The sequence below is a fragment of the Microcaecilia unicolor genome, chromosome 5, assembly GCF_901765095.1.
Source record: "Microcaecilia unicolor chromosome 5, aMicUni1.1, whole genome shotgun sequence".
In the NCBI taxonomy this organism is placed as follows: Eukaryota; Metazoa; Chordata; class Amphibia; order Gymnophiona; family Siphonopidae; genus Microcaecilia; species Microcaecilia unicolor.
The window spans coordinates 158,272,108-158,297,420 of record NC_044035.1 but is presented as its reverse complement, the minus strand read 5'-3'; the positions used below and the strand labels follow the sequence as shown (position 1 = coordinate 158,297,420).

Sequence of the window (25,313 nt, the reverse complement as noted above, 5' to 3'; positions counted from 1 at the left end):
AGCTGAGTTGGAGTACCTTCTTTGGCATAAATTCCTGTTAAAACAAAAAAAGCAGCTGTTCTATGGCGCTGGGGTATATCTTGGAGGTCTCTCTGAGATCCCTACCACCCCCACCCCCACCACCCCCATCAAGCAGCCAACATCTCCTGTGGAAGTCAGCCTACACTGGGTGAGCCTGTTCTGATTTATTTCAGTTATTTCAGCACTCTGGGGTTTGTACCTCTGTTCCTTATTAAGCTCTCACTGGTATCTCACTTGATTTTTTCTCACAGCAGAGATCACTGACAGGAACCTTTGCTCTTCCAGTTTCTATAAGCAGTGAAATCTTCTGTGTGGTTATCTATAAGCAGCGAATATTTCTTTGACTCTCTTATGTGGAGGATTAACTACTCCTGTTTCTATGAGACATTAAAGTTTCCTCTGTTCCAGACTGTTACACTTTTTCCCACCAAAATTCTATTTCTGTTTCTGTCAGCTGGTGTTTGTTTGTTTTTTTCAAGTGTTTCCTGAGTGTTTGGTTCACAGTAAGCAAAGCCAGACATTTATTACCTTTCCTCAAGTTTAAAAAAAAAATGATTTTACTCCTTACTGGAACATGGACTCTCTTTGGTTCATTGCTGTGTGCTGCAATTTAATGTAATTTTGAAATTTCTGATGCAGTCACCTTAATGGTTACAGTAGGTATCTGAATAGTAGATACAGATTCTACTACATTTCTCTTTGTTTAATTTGAATGTCAGTTAGGCTAAGTCTGTTCTTATGTGCAGCAGTCACTCATTAATTGCAGTTAACTGTATTTAGTTTTTCCTGTATGAAGTTCCTAAGAATTAGCTGTTCTTATCTTCTGCATCCAGCTGGCTATATTTTGACAAAAATAGCCAAACTTGCTTTTTTTTTTTCCCCATCACCAGTATTTAAAAAAAAAAATCCTATCTGGTCAAAGCTGTACATTGCAAATCTCGGCTGTATTCAACCAAATTTGATGGGTGTTTAAACATGAATTACAAGAACAAATTATTTAAAAAAAAAACTCCAAACTGCTCAAAACACAGCAGCCAGGCTTATATTTTGAAAAGCGAGATTCGAAAGCGCAAAACCCCTACAAGAAAAACTGCACTGGCTCCCAATCAAAGAACATACTGCGTTCAAAATCTGCACCCTGGTTCATAAAATCATCTACGGCGAAGCCCCGGGATACATGACAGACCTCATAGACCTACCAACCAGAAATACAACAAGATCAGCACGAACGTATGTAAATCTCCACTACCCAAGCTGCAAAGGCCTCAAATACAAATCAACCTATGCACCCAGCTTCTCCTATATAAGCACACCACTATGGAACGCACTACCAAACGCCGTGAAAGCAACATATGACCACCTAAACTTCCGGAAACTACTTAAAATTAACCTGTTCAAAAAGGCATACCCTAACGATCCAACTTAAATGTCTTAACTCTGCAACATAACATAACCAAAGCTCATGCAGGACATAACTTAACTCTTCCTCCTTATGATTACCCAATGTGTCTGTCACACATGAACCCTACTCTGCCACAACATCACTCTGTATTTGTTCATACCGATATTGGCGATCGCCTTTACGGTGACATGTAAGCCACATTGAGCCTGCAAATAGGTGGGAAAATGTGGGATACAAATGTAACAAATAAATAAAATCTGGCTTGCCAGATTCAGGATAGTTGCATTCGTTTTTTCAGTTACGGAAATAATGCTGCTGAAGAAGTTTGGTAGCCACTGTTGATTCGGAGCTGGCCCAGTTGCACAGTTTTTCACCTCCGCATATAGTGCACAGTTCTTTCTGTATCTTCCTGGGTTTCTCAGTCCCTGTGTGTGTAGTGGTCCACCCAGGTTGCTAATTGCACCAAGCACCTGGCTTGAACACTTGCACCCACTGGCATGGTTGCTCTGTAGCACTGGTATCACTAACTGCACCTACTGGTATCGCACAGTGGTGACATTCAGCAGTGTTGTACGATGGCTACAAGCACCTGGGTTACGCACTTGCACCCACTGACACAGTTGCTCAGTGGCATTGGTATTGCACAGTGTTGACATCCAGCTGTGTTACTCGATGGCAGCAACCACATTTGCAGCAACCATCTTGGTTGCATAGTGGCGGTGGCCACATGTATTGCACAGTGTTTATGTTTATTGAATATTTGATAACCCGCCAAAATTCCAAAAAGATTGGGTCAATGCAGTTTACAATTCCAGAATCAAAATAAAGTGCATAAAAGAACGCCAATAGCAAAATAGGACAGAGAAGGCAATCATACAGCAATCAAAAGTATACAATAAAATCAAGATTAAAAACAGTAAAAGTTTAAACTCATTTCATATAGCGGGTGGTTGGCAGGTCAACTGGGTTCAAGTATATTAGAGCTAGGGTTACCATATGGCTTCAGAAAACGGAGGACGGATTGAGCCAGCCAGGTTTTAAGAGCCAAATGCCAGCTCAAAAAATAAAATGAGCTTTCAGGACTGCTTTAAATTTAACAAAAGAGATTTCCATACGGAGATGAGGAGACAAATTATTCCAAAGAAAAGGGGTCAAGAAAAAAATAAGCCAAATGACATGTAGTTTCATAGCATGCAATTTTGGGGGCTCCTCTGGGTTGCTCCCCTGTAGTAGCAATCACCTGTATTGCTCTACCTAAAGCAGTTGCTGATCTAGCTGTCTTGCATCATCTTCTTGTGTCGCTCCTGTTACCATCACCTCTGATGTGTAATTGCAACAGTCACGGTTTGCCTACCTGCAGTAACTGGCTCGTTCTGTAGTTGCAACAAACCGCAGGTACTAAGATTAAGTATCCGCTTATTTTCTGTGCCTGCAATAATGACATGGGTTGCACAGTATTGGTATTTCATAGATACAACAAATACAGCAACCATCTGTCATATGGTTGCATGATCAGCTGTGCTGTGTGGCTGAAGTAGCCAAATTTCTTCTTTACCTTCAGCAGTTGCCTACTTGCCCTAGCATTCCAAGTCCGTTATGTAGTGCTACTCTGTCACCTTCTATGTGCAACTGCTGCCTGTATAGCACAGTTCCAGCAACTGTCTGTATGACCTAGTTATGGAAGCTGCATGTATGGCTAGGACTAGGGGACATGCGATGAAGCTTCAATTTAGTAAATTTAAAAGGAATCGGAGAAAATTTTTCTTCACTCAACATGTAATTAAACTCGAATTCGTTGCTAGAGAATGTGGTAAAGGCGGTTAGCTTAGCAGAGTTTAAAAAAGGTTTGGACGGCTTCCTAAAGGAAAAGTCCATAGACCGTTATTAAATGGACTTGGAGAAAATCCACTATTTCTGGGATAAGCAGTATAAAATGTTGTGTACATTTTTGGGATCTTGCCGGGTATTTGTGACCTGGATTGGCCACTATTGGAAACAGGATGCTGGGCTTGATGGACCTTTGGTCTTTCACAGTATGCCAATACTTATGGACTTATGTACATTGGATGGACATTTATGTGGCATTCCAGTCAGCAGCTGACTGCATGTCATTGGCTATGGTAACCATAAGTAGGGCATCAGAGTCAGTATCCACGCATATACCAGCCTTGAGAAGTGCATGTTATATCGCATGCAGCATGCAAGCTTATGGCTTCGGAAGCAGCAGCTACCTGTTTGTTGCCAATTACCACAGCTACTTCTATCATTCTGCTGCCTGTATGGCACTAGCTATTGCTGATTTTATGGCACCAACTACTGTGGGCAGAGCAGGTGGTGGGAGGCGGGGCTAGTGCTGGGCTGTCTTCTACGGTCTGTGACCTAAAAATGGCAGTTACAAATCAAGGTCAGGTATACACAAAAAGTAGCACATATGAGTTTATCTTGTTGGGCAGACTGGATGGACCGTTCAGGTCTTTCTCTGCCGTCATCTACTATGTTACTAGAGGCATATTTTCAAAGCACTTTGGGAGGCTAAGTTCCATAGGTTTCTATGGAACTTTGGGAGGCTAAGTGCTTTGAAAATAAGCCTCAAAGTATAGATTCTGCTGCACAACTCCTGCTCTAGCAATGGCTTTAATGTCTCCAGTTTTGGCAGCCACGTCTATAGCTCTAATTACACGTATAACATTTTGCGATGCGTGGCTGTTTCAGTAGACTGTCTTCACTGGTTTTGGTGGCTGACTAGGTGCCTCATTTACTCTGCACAACTATTTAGCACATGGCTCAGGCTATACAAGCCACCTACTTTGTGTGGTTCTACAGTCTAGCTGTTTTGTGCATCTGATTTGATAGCACTAGCATTAGCCACCACTGTTACACAACTGCAGGAAGTCTCTAATATTTGTGGGGGAGAGGGAGGATTCTCAGACTAGTAGGCTTCCAGTTGTCCTGTATGAGTGACTCGTGTTTCAGGGCCCTTCTGCCCTCTCCTTGCTCTTACAATGACATTTGGGTTTTCATATCTGAATAGAGTACTCTTTGACACCAGGTCAGTCAATAGCTATTCTCATTGATCTCCCTTTTTTACTCTCAATGAAAGGTGCTTCTTAATTTTCCTTGGTGGTCATAGATGTAGACAGGGAAGCACAGTGGGTTTTCAGCCCCTGATAGCTTTCTTCCTTTATTTCCTTCTCTGGATATTCAATTCCTCCAGGTCTTCCTTTGCAGTTGCAGATGTACATTAGTCTTAGGCTGTTGCATTCAAAGACTCTTTTAAGGATAACATCAGTTGGGTTTGTTTCTTGGTCTTTGAATCTCTTCCACGGTCCATCAGTGCTATTTTGGTGCTATTTTCTATTATTCCTTCTTATCGTGGGAATCGCATCATTCTCCTCTTTCATACCTTTTGTCTTTCCAGAGCCCTTCTGATTGCTCTTGGTCTCTCTAAGGCTTTTCCAGTTTATTAGACGGGGGAGATTAATGATGCATTTATTTGCAAAATTCTTTCTCTCTTTTTTGAGTGTTTAGATCTTTTAGTCCCACCCTGTGTTGGGGATACTGCTTTGCTACATCCCATTGGTCTGAACTAGTCTGATAGGATGCTATGGAAGGAAAAGTTATGTCTTACCTGATAACTTTCTTTCCTTTAGTCCTATCAGACCAGTCCAGAATCCCTCCCTGGTTGACTAATTTTATTGTGCTTACAAACTATATTTTTCAGATATCACGGATTCTACTTGTACATTTTTCCTAACCTATTGTATGTCTCACATCTCATGACACGGTGAAATATCTGCATGTCAGTAGAGTATGTATCTTACTAGCTGGTAAGATTATTATCCAATAATATTCTTCAGAGATTGGCACCCCTGTCTAGATAATGGCAATGTTGAGATGGCTACCCTTTGTGCTGCCCTAGCTTTATCTATATTGGTTTCTGGATAGCAGACTGAATATCACTGCTAACTGACTCACTGTGAACTCCACACAAGGACCATCTGAAAAGTACTGAAAGTCTGTAAGGATATTCAGCGGCACTCTCCAGAAAGTGCCGCTGAATGTCCTTGGATAGCCACAGCTTGCAGAAATATCCCGATAACTGCTGCTGTTACCCAGATATTTCCCTTTGAATATGCCTAGCAGTTTTAAAATGTATAGATTGTGGTTAATGTTTTTAATTAGTATGTTTTTATTGATGTTCTCCACTTTACCAATGTTGGAATATAAATAAGTAAATTAAATATTTTCACTCTCGTTGAAACCTGGCTTTCCCTTCAGGCCTCTGTTTCATTTTCTGCCCTCATGCTCACTTGGTAAATGACAGTGGTGGCTAATGTTTCTTCCTTAATTCACTCCTTTTCTCTAATTTGAGATTTATACTATCTGCCTATTCATCTGCATCCTTCCCAATAGCTGTCCTTTTAGCTCCTCTTGATAAGCTCATTGTCTCTGTTTTTGCCAACTGTCTTTCCTTCTTTGACTCGTTTTACCATTCTCTTATTTTTGGTGATTTTAACTTCCATGCTGATTATCTTTCTAACTCTTGTGTTTCAAAACTCTTGATCTTGCTCGCCTTATTTCACCTCCCTATACTCTTACTGCTCCCACTCAACAACTTGACCATGATCTTGAAGTAGTTCTTTATTCCAGCTGCTCTTTTTCAGTCTTTTCCACTAGGAATAGCCTAGTGGTCAGTGCAGTGGACTTTGATCCTGGGGAACTGGGTTCAATTCCTACTGCTTCTCCTTGTGACTCTGGGCTAGTCACTTAACCCTCCATTTCCCCAGGTACAAATAAGTACCTGTATATACTATGTAAACCATTTTGAATGTAGTTGCAAAAAATACAGAAAGGCGGTATAACAAGTCCCATTCCCTTTCTATTATTTTTGTCTCTCTGGTAATTAATTTATAACTTTTACACTCAATCGCCATCACTACCAGTCTCTTCCTGTCATCATTTTCACCTTCAGACCATTGAATCTTCCATTCTTTCCACTACTGTCACATCTGTCTCGTTCTTTACTACCTTATCATGATCTGTTCATAAGGCAATTTCTTGTTACAACACTCTATGCTGCTTTGAACACTCTTTCTCCACCCTTCTCCTGCCTTGTAAAGCATAGAAAACCTGGCTCACTGCCAAAGTTGGTTTCCTGTGTTTTGCATTTGCAGAACATTTCTGACTAAAGTCACGTTCATGTGCTGATTTCTACATTTTATATTCTTGCTCACCTCCTTCCAGCCTATTATTTCATTTGCTGAGCAATCCAGATATGTTTGTCTCCATCCCCATCATCTCTTTGCTATGATTTCATCTCTTTTCAGACTGTCTCCTCTTCCTCCTTTCCCTCATTTCAGCCTAAACACAGGTTGATTTCTTTCATATTTATATTTATTTATATTTATTGCATTTGTATCCCACATTTTCCCACCTTTTTGCGGGTTCAGTGTGGCTTACAATATGAGTTAAATGTTGGAAATACAATTTGTTACAGATTGGTTATGGATTACATTGTACAGAGTTATGCGAAACAATTGAGGTGTCGTTAAGGAATGTAACAATGGAACACAAACATTGAAACTTTGGAAGGAAACAATGGGAGCTTAGAGGGCGATAAAAAGACATGAAGACATATGGTATATATCTTTCTGTGAGTAAAGGTATGAGTGATGTGATATTACGGGAATGAGAGTTCAGAGGTGAATGTATGATGCATTAGTGAACAGTAAGTGTGGACTTTATGTGTTTTGGTTCATGACAAGATTAATAAGCTTAATCTTAAGTTCGCTACCAGACCCCATGATTTCCCTTCTCTCCCCTTGCTTTACCCTCTGTCACCTTTCATCTGTCTCTGAAATCATCTTCTCTCCTTCTCCAAACTCATTATTTGTTCTTCCCGCCCCATTTCCACCAAATGTATCTATTCTTTCTCTCCTGCAGTAGCCCCTCCATCTATCACGTTTCACAGCTAAAATTCCTACCATCTTCAAACACGTGACCACGTTATTCCTCAAAAATCCTTCCCTGAGCTCTACTTGATGTGCTGAATGTTATCCCATCTCCCTCTCCTTTTAACATTGTAACCAGGTTCCCCTTCCAGGTGAGAGCCGGGGTCGACCCTGCTTAGCTTGGCTAGCTTTTCCCCGGTACGAGCTGCAACCACCGCCTTGCTGCACTGCTTGGCCTAGTTTAACTGCTGCCCAGCTGACCTGCGCCCAGGATCAGCTCACGACTGGGACACACAAAACTCCAGCAGTCTTATAGTTCTTGAAAACCACAGGTCTTTATTCTCTCAGCATCTTTTAATACAGCTTTAATCTTCAAGCAGTTTCTTCATCAAGAATGCAAGAGTCAGTTCAGTTTTTCCACATTCAGCTTATTAACACAGTCCAATCTTAACTCAGAATATCACACCCAGCAAACCTTTGTCTTGCTCCCAATTGTAGCCTCCCCTCCTCAGCACTATCTTCTACCCTTAGATAGTTTATGGGTTAGCTTCTTCCACCAGTGGCTTCCCCACTGGATTATTTTATCCTCTCCAAGTATGCACAGCTTGGGCCACACTCCCGCCACAAAAGCCTTTACCTTTCCTGAGGAAGTTTGAGCAAACCCTCCAACCTCCATGCACTCCTCCTTACCTTCTCCTTCCACCTCCTCTTTATTCCACTCCATCTCCTCCTCCCCAAGCTCCACCAGCTGTTCCCCATCTCCAGGATCAGACCTCATCTCCCAATCAGTCACTCCACCCTCCCCCTCCTGGGAGTTCCACTGACCCTGCACTGTCTTCTGGGAAGTGTAGTTTTTCTCCTGCATTACAGCTTTCCCTGGCAGTTTGATCCCTAGAGGGCGCCCTGTTCTCCTAGCTGGGCTGAATGAACGGGGATGATGCCGGCTGAAAGACCCACTATCCCCTTTCCCTCGCACCAGCCCTCCAGAGTGCTCACAACATCCAGGCTACTGGAGTATATTGTTTATCTCCACTCCCTTAACTCATTTATATCTTGTACCAGTCCATTTAGGCTTCCACCATTTGCATTTCACAGTGACGGCAATGGCCAAAGTCTACAATAACCTCTTCATGACCAAGTCCAGGGTAGCACTGAAAGTACCACCAGATTTTCAAAATGAGAAAAAGGGCAGAAGCTCATGTCAATCCATCACAGTGGAGCATCATTAGAGAGATATTTGAAATTAACTAACCATCTTGCATAAGACATTGTTCCTGCACGGATAATTCTACTAAGCTGCGGTCAGTCCTTAAGCCCTGAAGCAGTCATTTAGACGAAACTCATTGAGTCAGGCTTTGGAGACCATGAAGTTTTCATCATTTAGCGTAAGCATGCATACTTGAGGGCCATTAAAAATAAGATTGTGGCATAAATGATGTTTCATTATATTGTATTGTATTCATCAGACATTGCATCTTATTTTTTAATTGTTTTTGAAATATTGAAGTTCACTTTTGAATTTCACATTTGGTACTTGCACCAAAGTCATTCTGTATAAAAGCCAGCTCTAAGATTAAATCCAACCATATTGGATATACAGCAGATATAGTGATTGCTGTTGTGATTGGCTAATATGAGAGCTACCTTATCGGTGTATATGGAAGGTTTTTGAATAATACATTTATGCTTTGGCTTAAGTAACAGGATTTCTAGTAATCATTGTATATTGATATATCCTTGTTGTGGTACGTTTGATTTTATTGCTAGGAAAGAGACATATGTGACTGCATGTGTGCATAATTTAAAAAGAAAAAAAGTTAGGTTTTTAGACCAATAAAAGATACATTCAACCCTAGCAGTAGGCAAATACTATGCCAAGAGCAGGGTAGATTCACTGAGGGCCCCTTTTACTAAGCCGTGTAGGCGCCTACGTGCGCCCAACGCATGCCAAATTGGAGTTACCGCATGGCCTTTGTGATAATTTCAATTTTGGTGGTTGTCTGCTATGCGCATCTGAAAAGTATTTTTTATTTTCCGGCGCACTTAACGGACGCGCGCCAAGTGGCATCTGACACTTGCAGGTCATTACCACCCAAATTCTTTACCGCTAGATCTATGGCTGGCGGTAAGGTCTCAGACCCAAAATAGACATGTGGCAATTTTGATTTTGCCGCACATCCATTTTCGGGGGGGGGGGGGGGGGGGAAAGAGACCTTTTTTACAGGTGCACTGAAAAATGGATTGGCGCGCACCCAAAAACCATGCCTACACTACCGTAAGCCATTTTTCAGCGTGCGTTTGTAAAAGGACCACTGATTTTGCATAAATGTATTTTCTGTTTAAACCTTTGATTGTGGCAAGAGGCAGACCATGCAATTTTTTTTTTGTTTTTTCAATTTGATTTTCCAAACTATACATCAAAGTCAAACTTTGAAAAGACAACAAAGTGATACGCTTCACAATATAATGAAAAAGAAGAAATTAAAGTACTGAAATTTCTCAGAGATTAGACCACACTATGAGAGAATCCAGGAGCAATATTATCCAAAGGAAGATGAACATTACTAGGAGTTCTAATTAATTTATATAACAGTAAGAGGCTAATGTATTTAAATAATATGACTCGGATAACAAACTTGTAATCTTAAAGGCAGACTAGTCAAGATTCTGATCTTAAGAGACCCAGCAACATCTTTTGATCTGCTCACTGATTCAGGGCTGCTCCTGCACAGTGTGGGATCTTGCTGTGGCCAGCTCACAGGCAGGCTTGTCATCAGGTTTAAGTGGCTGCCTGAGCGATCAGAGGAAAGGCCCCCCCTCGGAGCTTATATCTGCCACTGCTGTAGTGACAGTGACTGCAGTGGAGCTCCCTCCAGGCAGACAGTCATCTTACCTGCATCTTGCTCATAGGCACTAACATGTTTTGTCAGTAGAAAAAATACAGCTTTGGTAAATAATTCAAGTTTCCTAAAAGCATAGGCGCCAACTCCGTGGGTGCTTGAGCACCCCCAATATTTCACCCACCGGATGTTCGTTCCCTCCCTCCCTCCCAGTTCCAGGGTCATCCCCCCCTTCTGAGTTCCACGGTCATCGTCCCTCACTCCGAGTTCCAGGGTCGTCATCCCTCCCTTCCTCCCTCCCTCCTTTCGAGTTCCAGGCCCCTCCCTCTGAATTTTAAAAGTCATCTTGACTTACCTCGTCAGTGTTATGGCGGCCGGCAGCAGCTTCCCTTATCTCTCAGCTCTGGTCCCACCCTCATTTCTTGTTTCCGCAAGGGCGGGACCAGAGCTGAGAGAGAAGGGAAAATGAACTAAGGGCCAAGCCTGCACTCTTTTTACCACTGCTGCCGGCCACCGTAACCCCGACGAGGTAAGTCAAGATGACTTTTAAAATTCGGAGGGAGGGGCCTGGAACTCGAAGGGAAGGACAACAACCCTGGAACTCGGAGGGGTGGGCCCTGTGGAACTCGGAGGGAGGGGGGGAGGGCCCTGTGGAACTCGGAGGGAGGAGGGACCCTATGGAACTCGGAGGTGGGGGGACCCTGGAACTCAAAGGGAGGGACCCTGGAACTCAGGGGGAGGGAAAAGAGAGAGAGGGGAGGGAGGGGGGCCTGGAACTGGGAGGGACTGGAACTCGGAGGGAGGTGGAGGGGGCCTGGAACTCGGAGGGAAATGGAGGGGGGACGGGGAGAGGGAGGGTGGATGAAGGGGGAATGCACCACCTGTAAAAAAAAAAAAAAAAAAAATACATTTCAGCACTCCCAATCATTTTGAAAAGTTGGCTCCTATGCCTAAAAGTGCATTCGTACTTTCATAATGCACATGTTTTTAGCCACATAGAATAGAGGGGTTCTCAGGGATGTTCCTGAAGCATGATTAGACACTACACATGAACATTCAGGTTTCAAAAATGTTCAGTCCTTCTGTCTATGTTCATAAGTTTTGAAGCTAAATGCACTATTGAAAATTTTCTCAACACAATTTGCTGTTGATTCCACTCCAGCTTGTGAAAATAGTTGTTTGTCAACGGTGAAATTAGCATAGACGAGGGGGCTTATTTCCCTGATATGGAGCATGCACGTGATGTCACAGATCCTGCATGATAGGGAGGATAACTTTGTATAGGTGGTGTACGTAATGACACAAACATCTAAGTCCGCCCATTTAAAACTAGGCAAATATTGAGCATTGAGTCTTATATTTTAAAATATGTATATAGCACTGTAGAAGATGTACATGTATGTGGCACTATGTACAAGAGAGAGAGCGAGCAATTTTATCACTGTTTGAAAAGGGTGGCCGAAAAGGGTGGCCTCGCAATGCAGGGCATATACTTATATTTATTTATTTTTATTTTATTTATTCGTTCTTATATCCCACAATTATCCAAAAACAGGTTTTCGGTTCAATGTGGCTTGCATTTTTCATTTAGTAGGTGTTACATTCTTTTGTATTTTTTTTTTTTAATTTGTAAGAAGTCTTTATTGACTGTTCAAGCAGAAAGGAAAATACAGTTTGCCTGTAAGAACAGTGTCATATCTTACACATTCAAATGCATAACAGTAAGCAAAATGAACATACACAAAGCGATGTGCCTTCCAGCACAAACATGAGTAATGCTACTGAATGAAACTTCAAATTTTTAAAACATTTTATAATAGAAAAATGTAACCTCCTTATCCCTCCTCCCAACCCCCCGCCAACTAAACAAGGGGGCCATAGCAAAGCTCCCGCCCAAACAGGGTCCATCCCAGCCCAGTCAAACAGTAATCAAGCAGAACAATGCAAAATAAAAGGCTCCCATATTGCATCCCATTTATGTCTCTGGTGCCTACGCTCTGCAAGTAAACGCTCCATTTCACATATATACCACATTTTGTTAAGCCACATCGTCACAGGAGGTACAGACTGCTGCTTCCAGTGTGTAGCCACAACTACACGGGCCACACACATGGCATGCCTTACCAAAGTGGCCTGAGGAAGAGTTAAACCTGGGACCTTCTTAGGAAACAGAACGGAAGTGAACGCCACAGCCACTTCTGCAATCTATAATAGATTGCTTTCCAAAAAGCCCGCACTTTAACACACGACCACCAAATGTGGCCCATTGTACCAAGCTCATCACAGCCCCTCCAGCATATGCCCGAGAGAGCCAGATAGATGTGTCGAAGACGAGCAGGCGTTAAATACCATTGAAATAGAACTTTAACAGCATTCTCTTTAATAGGCACATAAAGGGACACCTTCGCCGATGCCCTCTCCATGACCGCCCACTCATCCTCCCTCATCTCCACGCCCATCATTCTTTTGTATTTTAGCATTACATTACAATCATTGTGTTTTCTTTTTTACATTACATTCAGTGTTGGATACAGTGCATTGTGTGTGATGAGTTGTTAACCATAATATTTCTTGAAGATGTAGATTTTCAGGCCTTTCCTGAATTGAAGGTACTCGGTGATGCTTCTTATCATCTTGGAAATCGAGTTCCACCATTTGGAACCCAGGTAGCTGAATCCGGCTGTGTAGATGGATTATTAGATTATGTTTCTACAGATAGGCAGATAGAGTAATAGATTACTTCTGGTCTCTGGGCTTGCATTCCTCACTGATAATTCAGTTAAGCCTAGCATGTAATCAGGGGACATGCCGAACAGTATCTTGAAAATGAGAGTGCAAGTTTTGAAGATCAGTCTGGCCTTGACTGGGAGCCAGTGTAGCATTTCAAGTAGTGGGGTTGTTCCTTCATATTTTGATTTTCTGAATATCAGTATTGCTGCTGTGTTTTGTACGGTTTGCAATGATTTTATTTTGTTTTCTACGTACATACGCTGCATTGCAGTAGTCCAATTGGGACAGTGTCAACGATTGTACTATTAGACGGAAGAATTGTCTAGGGAAGTAGTCTCTTATCCTTCTTAGTTTCCATAAGTTTTTAAAGCTCTTTGTTGTGACTGATGAGACTTGATTTTCATGGGATATGTGTTTGTCTATAATGATAGTTGTGATTTGATTGGGTATGTCTTTTGGTCGCACGTGATGCTTTGGTCAGTAATGGGGTTGTGTTGGCTGGATAGTACTAGGAATTTGGTGTATGTAATGCGATTTTGTAAGCAGGGGCAACCTATGCATGTGTGTGGCAAATTTTAGAAATGTACATGTACAGTAGCTGTGAGGAAGACACTCTCCCTCACAAAGTCAAACTTTCTTGTGGAGGAGGTGGATTTGTGACTCAGCTTTTGAAGATTATTGGGAATGCCAAGTGCAATATACATTACCTGTTCCTGGACACAGAGTTGGAGCTTGCTCAATATTGGGGGTGCTCAGCATCTGCAGCACCCACAGAGCTGGCTCCTGTGCTCAGATGAGCAATTCTCAACCCTCTCACATTGCTCCAAGACAAGATAGTTGGGGTTACGTGTGATTCTGACTAGGTATAAATGCCAATAGGTAAAAATGCCAAGATGTACGTGAATTGCTATTATAAAACACAGAATACATGTGTACTTTGAAGGACCACTCCTAACACACCTTCTGTCTGTACACTTAAGACCCTGCGCATTGCCAAATACATGCAGAAGTAGTGCTTTTTGTGAAATCGCCATATACATGCATCTTCATTTTCACATGTCCAGGTCTGCTATTTATATGTACAAAAAGAGTCTGGAAGCTCAGTGCAGGAGGAGGAGATAGAGATAATTCTGGGAGCAATACACAGGGTATATCTACAGGTTGGGCAGTATATAACTGTATCCTCAATGGCTAATCCTATAGGATGTGTGTTTTCAGTTTCTTTTTAGCATGTAGAAATAAGAATCAACAACCAAGTTATAGGTGAGGTTTTTTATTGGACTAACCTAATCTATCTTTGACCATCTTTCAAGAATCTTTCTCTCATCAGATCTGACCTGATGAAAAAAAGATGACTCTAGAAAGTTTGTCAAAGATAACTTTTTATTGGATTAATGGTAATGTATCACCCACAGCTTCATTGTTGATTCTTATTTCTGATGTCCAAGTGGACTAATAAAGCAAACACAATACTCTGCTCAAGATATAACAATTTTTATTCCTATGTGAAATATTCTTGCTGGACCTCTTGCATAGTTTTCCCAAACCATTAAACGTCTTTCTTGTTCCCATGTGTCTTTTGCAGATGGCTCTGAACGATTCCTCTGTGAATCTGTCTTCAGCTATCAGGTGGCCTCCACACTGAAACAAGTGAAACACGGTGAGTATATATTCAATTCCAAAACTGCACACCTAGAAATGTAGGAACAGGCAGGAAGCAGGGAGCCAAATAATTTGTCAAAGTTTTTAAGCTTTTCTGTTTCCTGTTTTGTTCAAGATTTTGGCTAATATTGATTCTGAATAGGTTGCTTGTGTTTAATTATGCAACTTTTATGTATATATGATGCTGGGTTTGATTTTTTTTTTTTTTGTTTGTATATTTTATTTTGTGATCCACTTTTAAATGTTTTAGATGTATTTGGTTTGATAACAGGCCTCACTAAATTACTCAAAGCATGGTACACTGTATGTAATATTAATTAAAAATTCAATCATATTTGTAATCCCACCCAACTGTGTATCCCATCCCATACAACAAAGGTAGCTCAATTATCCCAATCCAGTACATCTACATGATTAATTACTGTCAGCCTCATAAAACAGGGCCAGCATGATCTTTGCATCCCACTAAGTCAATACTCTATAAAAAGCCACACTTTAACCAATTCCATAATTTCATATAATCTACCTCTACCTGAGTAGCTAGTGGTAACAAGTTCCAGAGCTTTGACCCAAAATAAGCAAATTTCCCTAAACGCATTATAACTTCACAAGGACAGGAACAATAAATGCTGGAAAGGATGGTGGGATCTTAGGGGCATGTTTACCAAGAAGTGCTAAGCATATAGCGCAGGTGTTATTGGACGTTAAACATTAGTGCACATCCATGCAAGTGTATAATGTGCATTAAAAATAGTACTTATAGGGAGTCATCCGATGCCATACATTGGAGCAACAGCTGAAAAGCAGAGCTCCTCTGTACCCTCCATAAACCTTCTAGGTCACGGCTTCTTTGTTGGCTCTCCTGGAGTTTAATTTGTTCCCGGATTAGGTGACTGAGTAGTGTATGTCGGGCAAAACTCACTGGGCTTCGGATCAAGTCAGCGTGACTTCAAAACCACAAAAACAGGACAGAGAGAAGCAGCGCACAGTGGATTCCAAAACGGCTGACGCAAACAGCCTTTCCAGTCCATCTATCAGCTCTGCATGGTCCGCAGAAATAATTGCAGAACTTAAGCAGCAGTGGAAGCAGCAATAGAGTAAAAAAGAAACTACAACAAATATATGATATGGCAGAAGAAGCTCATGAAAGAATTGATAATATTAATTTAGAACTTACTGCCCCCCAGCAATGAGTGAGAGTCTTCGGAGAGGGCAGAGGTATGACTCAATTGCAGGAACAGCTAAAAAGGTGCTGGCTTTGCAGCAAAAATTTGATGACTTAGAAAAATCAATCATGTAGAAACAACTTACTCTTGATTGGACTTCCAGAATAAGTACTTGAAGGTGAACTCCATTGTTTTCTGGAAACATAGATCCCGAGAGAATTGCAACTCGGTGAGTATGCTAGAGACCCTTTTATATTGAAAGGACTCACAGAATTGGGTCTAGTAGAGCGGAAGATGAGCATCCTCGCCCAGTAATCTTCAAAGTGCTCAATTTTGCTAACAAACAAGCTGTTTTAAATGCTCTTTGATCCTGGAAATCGCTGACTCATTACAACAAAAAAATGTTGTGTTTCCAAGACTATTTCACTTCAGTACAAGCACAGTATAAGGCATTTTCACTGGTGTGCAAGTCCTTGTTTGAAAAACATATCAAATTCGCCTTACTTTATCCTGCAAAACTGAGGATCATCTATGAAGGACAGACAAAAGTTTTTGACAAAGTTTCGGAGGTGACTGGTTTTTTTCTCTCAAATACAAGGATCCCTGGTGAACATGGCCCCAGGGGTGAACTCCAGACCATGTTTCTCTGCAGTGGTGGAAAGAGAGAACTTTTCTCTTTTTAGTACTAGCCTCCTAAGAAAAAGAAAAGAAAACTGTTACTCTGCTGGTGAGATATGTTTGGGGGTATGAATTTTTCAGACAGTACTCAATGAGGTTTGTAAGAGAAGGTTGATCACTGTTGAGGCAAAGAGGTTCCTCTAGTTAAATAATACTAATGAGTGTAAGTGTGGAGGAGTGGCCTAGTGGTTAGGGTGGTGGACTCTGGTCCTGGGGAACTGAGTTTGATTCCCACTTCAGGCACAGCTCCTTGTGACTCTGGGCAAGTCACTTAACCCTCCATTGCCCCAGGTACAAATAAGTACCTGTATATGTAAGCCGCATTGAGCCTAAGAAACAAGATGGCAAGCGATCTGCCGCATTGAGCCTGCCATGAGTGGGAAAGCGCGGGGTACAAATATAACTAAAATAAAATAAAAATAAATTGTATTATATATTCTCGAACATATGTTTAATGCCAGTTCTTGTAGTGGGAAGCTAACTATTAACAGAGAAAAATAAATAAAAGGCTTATAATATAAAGAGGGTCTATTTGAAGATTTCATAAGGGAAGGGGGTATGGGGTGTCTAAATGTGACAGTCCAGAGAGAGGATGGGGAAAGAGGAGTAGAGGTTATGGGGGAGAGGGTAGAATAAAATAGAGTTGACCTATTAAAGGGGGGGGGAGGGTTGGAGGAAAAAAATGCTCTGGGTGATTGCTTGAAATCTGGGTCCTATTCTATTTTGTGGAGACATATATTTAGAAGAGTGTATGAGGATTTGGTGAAGGCTGGGTACTGGGTTCCCTTGGTAATCAGATTTTATCTAAAGGATATCAAGTTAAATTATCATACGATCCACCACCTTGGAATGTGGCAGGAATTAATTCCCCAATAAAAAGAACAACAATTTTATAGGAACTAAAGAAACAAAATCTAATATAATAAAACGCACCGTGAACGTTCTAATGAGGACAACGTTCTGAAGCCATCTGACGTCACTCCCTGAGTCCCTGGCTGTAGGGTTCGTGGCGTTCGTGGTGTTCGTGGTGTGAAGCCACCCAGCCGTCTCTGCCCCGCCCTCGCGTCTAAACAAACAAATCCGGAAGCGAAGCGTCAGGGAAGGAGGCGGCGCTCCCGACGTCTAGCCTTCCCTTCGCTGTGTTCCGCCTTCAAAAAAAGGCGGAACACAGCGAAGGGAAAGCTAGACGTCGGGAGCGCCGCCTCCTTCCCTGACGCTTCGCTGCCGGAAACGCCACGGAGGTAAAGTTAAAAAGAATAAAAAAAACAAAAAAGGGATGCATGGATGCAAAGGGGGGGGGGGCATGGATGCGAAGGGGGGGGGGGGAGAAGAGGGCGGGCCAGGCTGGGACATGGGAGAGAGAGGAGCATCGAGGAGGGGCCATGGAAGGGAGAGAGGGGACTTGCTGGAAAAGGATGAATGGAGGCAGCAGGGGACAGAGGAGCATGGATTGGGAGGGCAGGGCTCAGGGAAAGAGGGAAATTGCTGAAAAGGGATGAATGGAGGGGGCAAGGGACAGAGGAGCATGGATGGGCATGGATTGGGAGGGCAGGACTCAGGGAGAGAGGGAAATTGCTGGATAGGGATGAATAGAGGGGACAGATGGGCATGGATGGATATGGATTGCAGGGCAGGCCTCAAGGAGAGAGGGCAATTGCTGGATAGGGAAAAATGGAGGGGCCAGGTGACAGAGGAGCATGGATGGGCATGGATTGGAAGGGCAGGACTCAGGGAGAGGGGAATTGCTGGATAGGGATGAATGGAGGGGACAGATGGGCATGGATGGATATGGATTGCAGGGCAGGCCTCAGGCAGAGAGGGGAAATGCTGGATAGGGAAAAATGGAGGGGCCAGGTGACAGAGGAGCATGGATTGGAAGGGCAGGACTCAGGGAGAGGGGAATTGCTGGATAGGGATGAATGGAGGGGACAGATGGGCATGGATGGATATGGATTGCAGGGCAGGCCTCAGGCAGAGAGCGGAAATGCTGGATAGGGAAAAATGGAGGGGCCAGGTGTCAGAGGAGCATGGATGGGCATGGATTGGAAGGGCAGGACTCAGGGAGAGGGGAATTGCTGGATAGGGATGAATGGAGGGGACAGATGGGCATGGATGGATATGGATTGTAGGGCAGGCCTCAGGCAGAGAGGGGAAATGCTGGATAGGGATGAATGGAGGGGGCAGGTAACAGAGAAACATGGATGGCCATGGATTAGGAGGGCAGGGCTCAGGGAGAGAGGGGAATTGCTGGAAAGGGATGAATGGAGGGGACAGAGGAGCATGGATTGGGAGGGCAGGGCTCAGGGAGAGAGGGGAATTGCTGGATAGGGATGAATGGAGGGGACAGATGGGCATGGATGCATATGGATTGCAGGGCAGGCCTCAGGCAGAGAGGGCAATTGCTGGATAGGGATGAATGGAGGGGCCAGGTGACAGAGGAGCATGGATGGGCATGGATTGGAAGGGCAGGACTCAGGGAGAGGGGACTTGCTGGATAGGGATGAATGGAGGGGACAGATGGGCATGGATGGATATGGATTGCAGGGCAGGCCTCAGGCAGAGAGGGGAAATGCTGGATAGGGATGAATGGAGGGGGCAGTGCCCATGGAGAGAGGGGAATTGCTGGAAATGGATGAATGGAGGGGGCAGGGGACAGAGGAGCATGGATGGGCATGGATTGGGAGGGCAGGACTCAGGGAGAGAGGGAAATTGCTGGATAGGGATGAATAGAGGGGACAGATGGGCATGGATGGATATGGATTGCAGGGCAGGCCTAAGGGAGAGAGGGCAATTGCTGGATAGTGATGAATGGAGGGGCCAGATGACAGAGGAGCATAGATGGGCATGGATTGGAAAGGCAGGACTCAGGGAGAGGGGAATTGCTGGATAGGGATGAATGGAGGGGACAGATGGGCATGGATGGATATGGATTGCAGGGCAGGCCTCAGGCAGAGAGGGGAAATGCAGGATAGGGATGAATGGAGGGGGCAGGTGACAGAGAAACATGGATGGCCATGGATTGGGAGGGCAGGGCTCAGGGAGAGACTCACTCTCTCTCTCACACACTCACACTTTCACTCTGACTCTCAAACAGTCACTCTCACATACACTCTCCCAAACATACACACTCCGAGGAAAACCTTGCTAGCGCCCGTTTCATTTGTGTCAGAAACGGGCCTTTTTTACTAGTATACATATAACCTTTATTGAGGAAACACACCTTTCAGACCAGGAACATCCAAAATTGAGGCGGAGTTGGGTGGGGGGAAGTAATCTATGCAATTGGAACAACCCATAGTGTATTAATAAGCAAATGTATTCCAGTCTCAGTGATTAAGGTAGAGATAGGTAGATATGTTCCAACCAACTTGTAAAGATATGTGAGGGCTATATACAGTTACCATTGATGGTAATTGGTGACTTCAGTTGAGTCATGGACCCTTGGGTGGGTAGATCTGGGACATCTACTTCGGGGGACCACAAAATGGCTTATGGTTTAAAGTATTTTTGTAGGGGTTTGACCTTGTGGACCCATGGAGGATTTCACCCATAGATAAAGATTATACCCATGTGGCATGGATGCACCAATCCATGTCACATACTGCTTACAGGTGTCTGACTGCTCAAATATTTTATCGTATTACTATAAAGTTGAAATAGGTATCCCTACATTATCTGACCATGCAGTGGTCAAATAGGGCGTACAAATAGGGGGAGTTCTCTGAGGGTAAGCAGGCCATTGTATTCTCACGTGTGGTGACACATCCGACAGAGCCTGGTGCAGACGCTGACTAGCAAGTTGAACAAATTTCTAGCAGCTGCACTGGTGCTTTCCCACCCAACGTGCAACTCAGCTTCCTCAGTCTTCATTTTTTCCGCGGAGCTGAGAGAACGCTTCATGGTCTTCTCTTCACAGCGTCCATTTTTCTGGTGTTACAGTGCCTTCCCGTGCATCTCTTTTTGTTCTTAGTTCTACATTTTTTTTAGGTATTTTTCCTTTTCATTTCCTTCATTCCTGTTTTTCCTTTTATTTTCATAGTTTTTCGGCACTTTGTTTCCTTTAGTTTTCACAACTGACTAGGGCCGTTTAGGCCAGAGCCCCGACCTCAATTTGGACACTACCCCTTTTTCTGTTCAAAATTGAGGTGTTTAATTTGGCTGCGATTTTTTTTAATGTCTCCGAAGACCCCCCTCCCCCCCACACACACACACAAATTGGCTTCAAGAGGTGTATCCAATATCATCAGGTGATTTCTGTAACAGACCCGCACTTATGGTGCATCAGGTGCCTTGGGCCTAACCATCAGCCTAACTCTTATTCTCTCTATTTTAAAATGCAGCTGAGGACACAAGAGGTTTTATTTTAGTCATGTTATCAGTAGTTTGAATTTTGATCCTTTTCCATAGAAACCAATTTAAAATAGGAAATGACCACAGCAGACCACCAAGTGGATAAATTAACTACAGCATGAAAACAACCGATTAAGGGGATAGAATGGCTCCTTTATGAAAAAGGTTTAAGCAGGTTAGGACTCTTCAGCTTTGAAAAAAGATAGCTAAGAGGAGATATGATTGAAAGTTATAAAAACATGAGTGGCGTGAAACATGTTAGAGAGTGGTTATTTATATTTCCAAACAGAACCAAGACTAGGGGACACAGCATAAAGTAACTGGTAGCAAACTCAAGAACAAATTTAAGAAACTGTTTTGGGGTTTTTTTGTCTTTTTCAGTCAGTGCACAATAGATCCATAAAATGTATTTATTTAGTTGAGTCTTTAATTTGATGTACTGCTCCCAGTAATACCCCAAAGCAATGTACAATAAAAGTGCTTAGTATTAACATTACATAATATATTTTAAAAACCCATCACCCAATCTTAACCTCTTCAATAAATAATCTCCACCATCTCTTGGAGATGAAAACGGTAACGGAATTCAAAAATGCATGGGGTAAACATAAAGGAATCCTGTTCAGAAGGAATGGATCCTCAGAAGCTTAGCGGAGATTGGGTGGCAGAGCCGGTGGTGGGAGGCGGGGCTAGTGGTTGGGAGGCGGGGCTAGTGCTGGGCAGACTTCTACGGTCTGTGCCCTGAAAATGGCAGAAACAAATCAAGGTCAAGTATACACAAAAGTAGCACATATGAGTTTATCTTGTTGGGCAGACTGGATGGACCATGCAGGTCTTTCTCTGCCGTCATCTACTATGTTACTATCAGTAAAACACTGTTAATCATACTTATCCTATCTCCCAAATTAATAAGGAAAGTGCCTTTGCAAATAACCCTGTCTTCAGCTTTTTACAAAATGATAAAAGCCCAGTTTCTTTGCACAGGTCAACTGGCAAAGCATTCCGCAACCTTGGTATGTAACAGCTAAAGGATGAATTTCATGTGTTTGATAACCTGAGACTTATGATATAACCATTAGATCTTGCTGAGAAAATTGAAATTTGCTAGAGAAGGGTAGGGAGAGTATAGTTGAACAAAACATCAGTTAAATATGATGGTGCAATCTAATGGTAACATTTAAAGGCCTTATTGTGAGAACCTTAAATTTTACATGCCAGATAAGTGGCAACCAATGTAAATCTTGCAAAATAGCAGTAACATGATCCATCACTTTTGCCCCTTCTAAATTCTTTGCAGTAATATTCTGTAGTAATTGTAGGCATCTCATAAGTTTTAACAGTAAACCCTGATTACAGATAAACATAGAAAAATGATGGCAGATGAAGACCATATGGCCTATCCAGTCTGCTCATCCATGCACATATATTACAGTAGTCAATATGACTTGAGCATGAGTCAGCAATTTAAAATCAGCATATTGGTGATCTCATTTGGCATAAATCCTCAAAACTAGCCTTTACCGTTAAAGATACTTGATTTTATAGTTTCAGCTGGAAGAGTAAATACACTCCCAGATTGTGGATTATTGGTTTGTTCCCAAAGGATATGGTCAAAGGTAGTGGTGCTGCTTGATTTCAAAAAGGTTTAGACTAGTTTTTGGAGGACAACTCCATTCACAGTTATTAGCAAGACAGAATTGGGAATCGCCTTCTCTTAGTTTTGGCAATGAGACTATGAAATGAATTTCCCCATTAAGATCTGCTGAGTACTTCAAGCAACTCAAATGGGCCATTGTCGGAGACAAGCTGCAGGCTTGGTGAACAATTGGTCTGACCTAGCATGATGCATCTTGTGTTCTTATATAAATACTACATGTAATCTTAGGCAAAAAAAAAAAAAAAGCAAGATGATGAGGGGTCTAAAACACTTTGTAATTCTAAAACTTTCTTAGAGTTAGCAAAATCTCAAAACAATATGTGACCTGCTGAGTGAAAACGTAGCAAAAGTGGGGTATGTGACTTATTTATACCACAAGATAGAGGGATATCAACTGCATAATCCTACAAAATTGTATGGACTAATTACATCTTTAAAACAAATGAGAAACTATTAAAAAATAGTTAATCCCAGTAATCACATACCCCACTTTAGGTACCTGCATATTTTAAGCTGTAGAACATGAAATCATCAAAGTTGTGAAAAAATTTGCATAGTCCCATTCTAGTGACCCTATAGTACACAAAACGTTTATAGCCTTTATCATTTGTAACCCAATTTTTTTGCTACTTTTTCACTCAGAGGGTCACATATTTTGACTGGATCACAGTATTTCTGTTGCTTTCAACAGCCTACGTTAAATAAACTGTGTAAGAACCTAGTTTTCCTTTACAGTTAGGGTAAGAATGTATTGGGGTCACCATTGGTAGGAAACTGGTATACAACACAGGTTGATCTTCAAAGGGCTGATGGGGCCACAGTTTGTGAAACTGGGGAGGATAATGATGGGCAGTGTTCTCTCTAAGCTGTGTGGGAGTCTTCCAACCGCATTCCTGCCACTGGCAGGGAGTGTTTATCAAGGGCACGCTAGTGTTAAACGCTAGAGACACCCATGTATTCTAGCGTTTAGAGCGTGCTAAAAATGCTAGCGCGCCTTTGTAAAAGGATCCCTAAGGACAGGCAGGTCCTCTGGAGTCTTGCAGAACTTGCCTGCCCCTTCGTATTGAAAATGTGATATTGAAACACTACCACCACTGGCAGGAATGTAGGTAGAAGACCCCAGCACAGCTGAGAGGGATGGGATACCTGGCGATAGGATACCTGACATCTTATATCCATGAAACTGACCACTCAGCTCACTCTTCATCAAGGCATTGTGTTCTGGAACTTTAGCACATGTTAGCCGGGTTCTAAAGGGAATTTTTACATAGATGATGGGCAAAACCAGTTTGATCCTGCACTTTCCAGTTTTTAGCCATTAACTGTAATTTTAAGTGTGTTTGGTTGTATGGAGTAGGTTCAGTGCTGATACAAGAGATTTTATTGGGATTGGCATGGGTGAATGCAATTTATTATGGAACGAGAGAATGTTTTGGATTAGATTAGACATGTCTTTTAATTTATTACTGTGCCTGACCTTGAACTCTTTATATAGAAGTGAGCTATACATGCCTATCATTATTTTTATTGACAGATCAACAGGTGGCCCGAATGGAAAAACTGGCAGGTTTGGTAGAGGAGCTGGAGGCAGATGAATGGCGGTACACCCCTATTGAGCAACTTCTGGGCTTCACTCCCTCTTCAAGTGGAAAATGATTTGGAAGGGGGGCGGCTTGATATATGTACAGAAGTCAGTGGCTACCTTTGTTTGAACTGAGACTTTATGTGCTCGAGACATTTGCCTGTAGAAAGAAGGACATAAAGGCAAGCTGTCAGCATGAGAGGCCTCCCATTATACTGTTGATATTTCTTTTTTATTTTAATATGAGTGTATAGAGTTTATTTTTCTTGTAAATTGGTGCATTTGTTTTGAGGGACATGTAATCATAATATTAATTAAACATGGAGAATAATCTTTGTCACTTGAGGTTTTTCTTAGAAACAGATTTTGGTGAGGTGGTTTAGTAAAACTTATTTATGCTAATTTGCTTTGCTCAAATAGGACTTCCTCAAACTGATCAAGCTGTGCAAGGCAGTTCTCGAGGACTGTGTAATCAGAAAAGCAGAAGACTTCAGCCATCTAGGAGAAATGCCCATAAATCTTCTTTACCTCTCCAAAGGAGGCTCATGGTGGAAGTACCACTAACTTGACCTTTTGCTTCAAATACAGAGTATTGAGTGACTGTTTCTTTTTCTTTTTTTTTTTTAATATCTTTATTGGGTCATAGGTATAATGCCAATACATCAACAAGTAACGTTCAACTTCTTATTAACATCATTGTTTTGACTGCATTAGAACTCAGCCAATCTGCTTCTCATTACAACATTTATGCAGAGCCAACATCATTAGTACAGCAATTGGTGGAATCACCCCTGACCCACTCTTTTATATTTCCTCCCCCCCAAAGGTACTTAATATGAAATTAATACCCCCTGATGATTCCCCCTGCCCTCCCTCCATCCGTCCATTGTATCTGGCTCCAGAATTCCTGCTCCTCTGGTAAGTTAACCGCAATTTTCCCAATCCCCATTGGACAACACCTGTGACTAGGAAAGCGCTTCACCCTTCAAGTCTCTCCCTATATTAAAGATCCAATGTGGGTGCATTTTCTACTCTTTCCCACAATGCTCTATACTGACGTTGACCTAGGGACATGGAGAATTTATGGGATGTTATCACCCAACTAGCCATCTCTTTCATAAATCCCAACCACACTGCCATTTTAGGAGGGGCCCCGTCTGCCCATGCCACCAGTATGCATTTTTTCACAAGTATCGTGGCTACTAAAATAAACTTATATTTCACCTCACCCAGGCCCTGTTCCTGTAAACCTTCAGAGTTCCCTAGGTACACTA

General features: G+C 42.4%; 1 protein-coding gene across 3 annotated transcripts in view; it reads left to right on the top strand.

Annotated features, from left to right (window-relative positions):
- Positions 1-24,375, top strand: part of ANAPC16 (anaphase promoting complex subunit 16) — a 69,114-nt gene extending 44,739 nt beyond the window's left edge. For all 3 annotated transcript variants that reach the window (XM_030203496.1, XM_030203494.1, XM_030203493.1), the window contains exons 3-4: positions 14,530-14,604; positions 23,992-24,375. In XM_030203496.1, coding sequence (XP_030059356.1) covers positions 14,530-14,604; positions 23,992-24,113 — 197 coding nt within the window. In that variant the 3' untranslated portion in view covers positions 24,114-24,375. The remainder of the gene's footprint in view (positions 1-14,529; positions 14,605-23,991) is intronic.
- Positions 24,376-25,313: the final 938 nt, after the last annotated feature.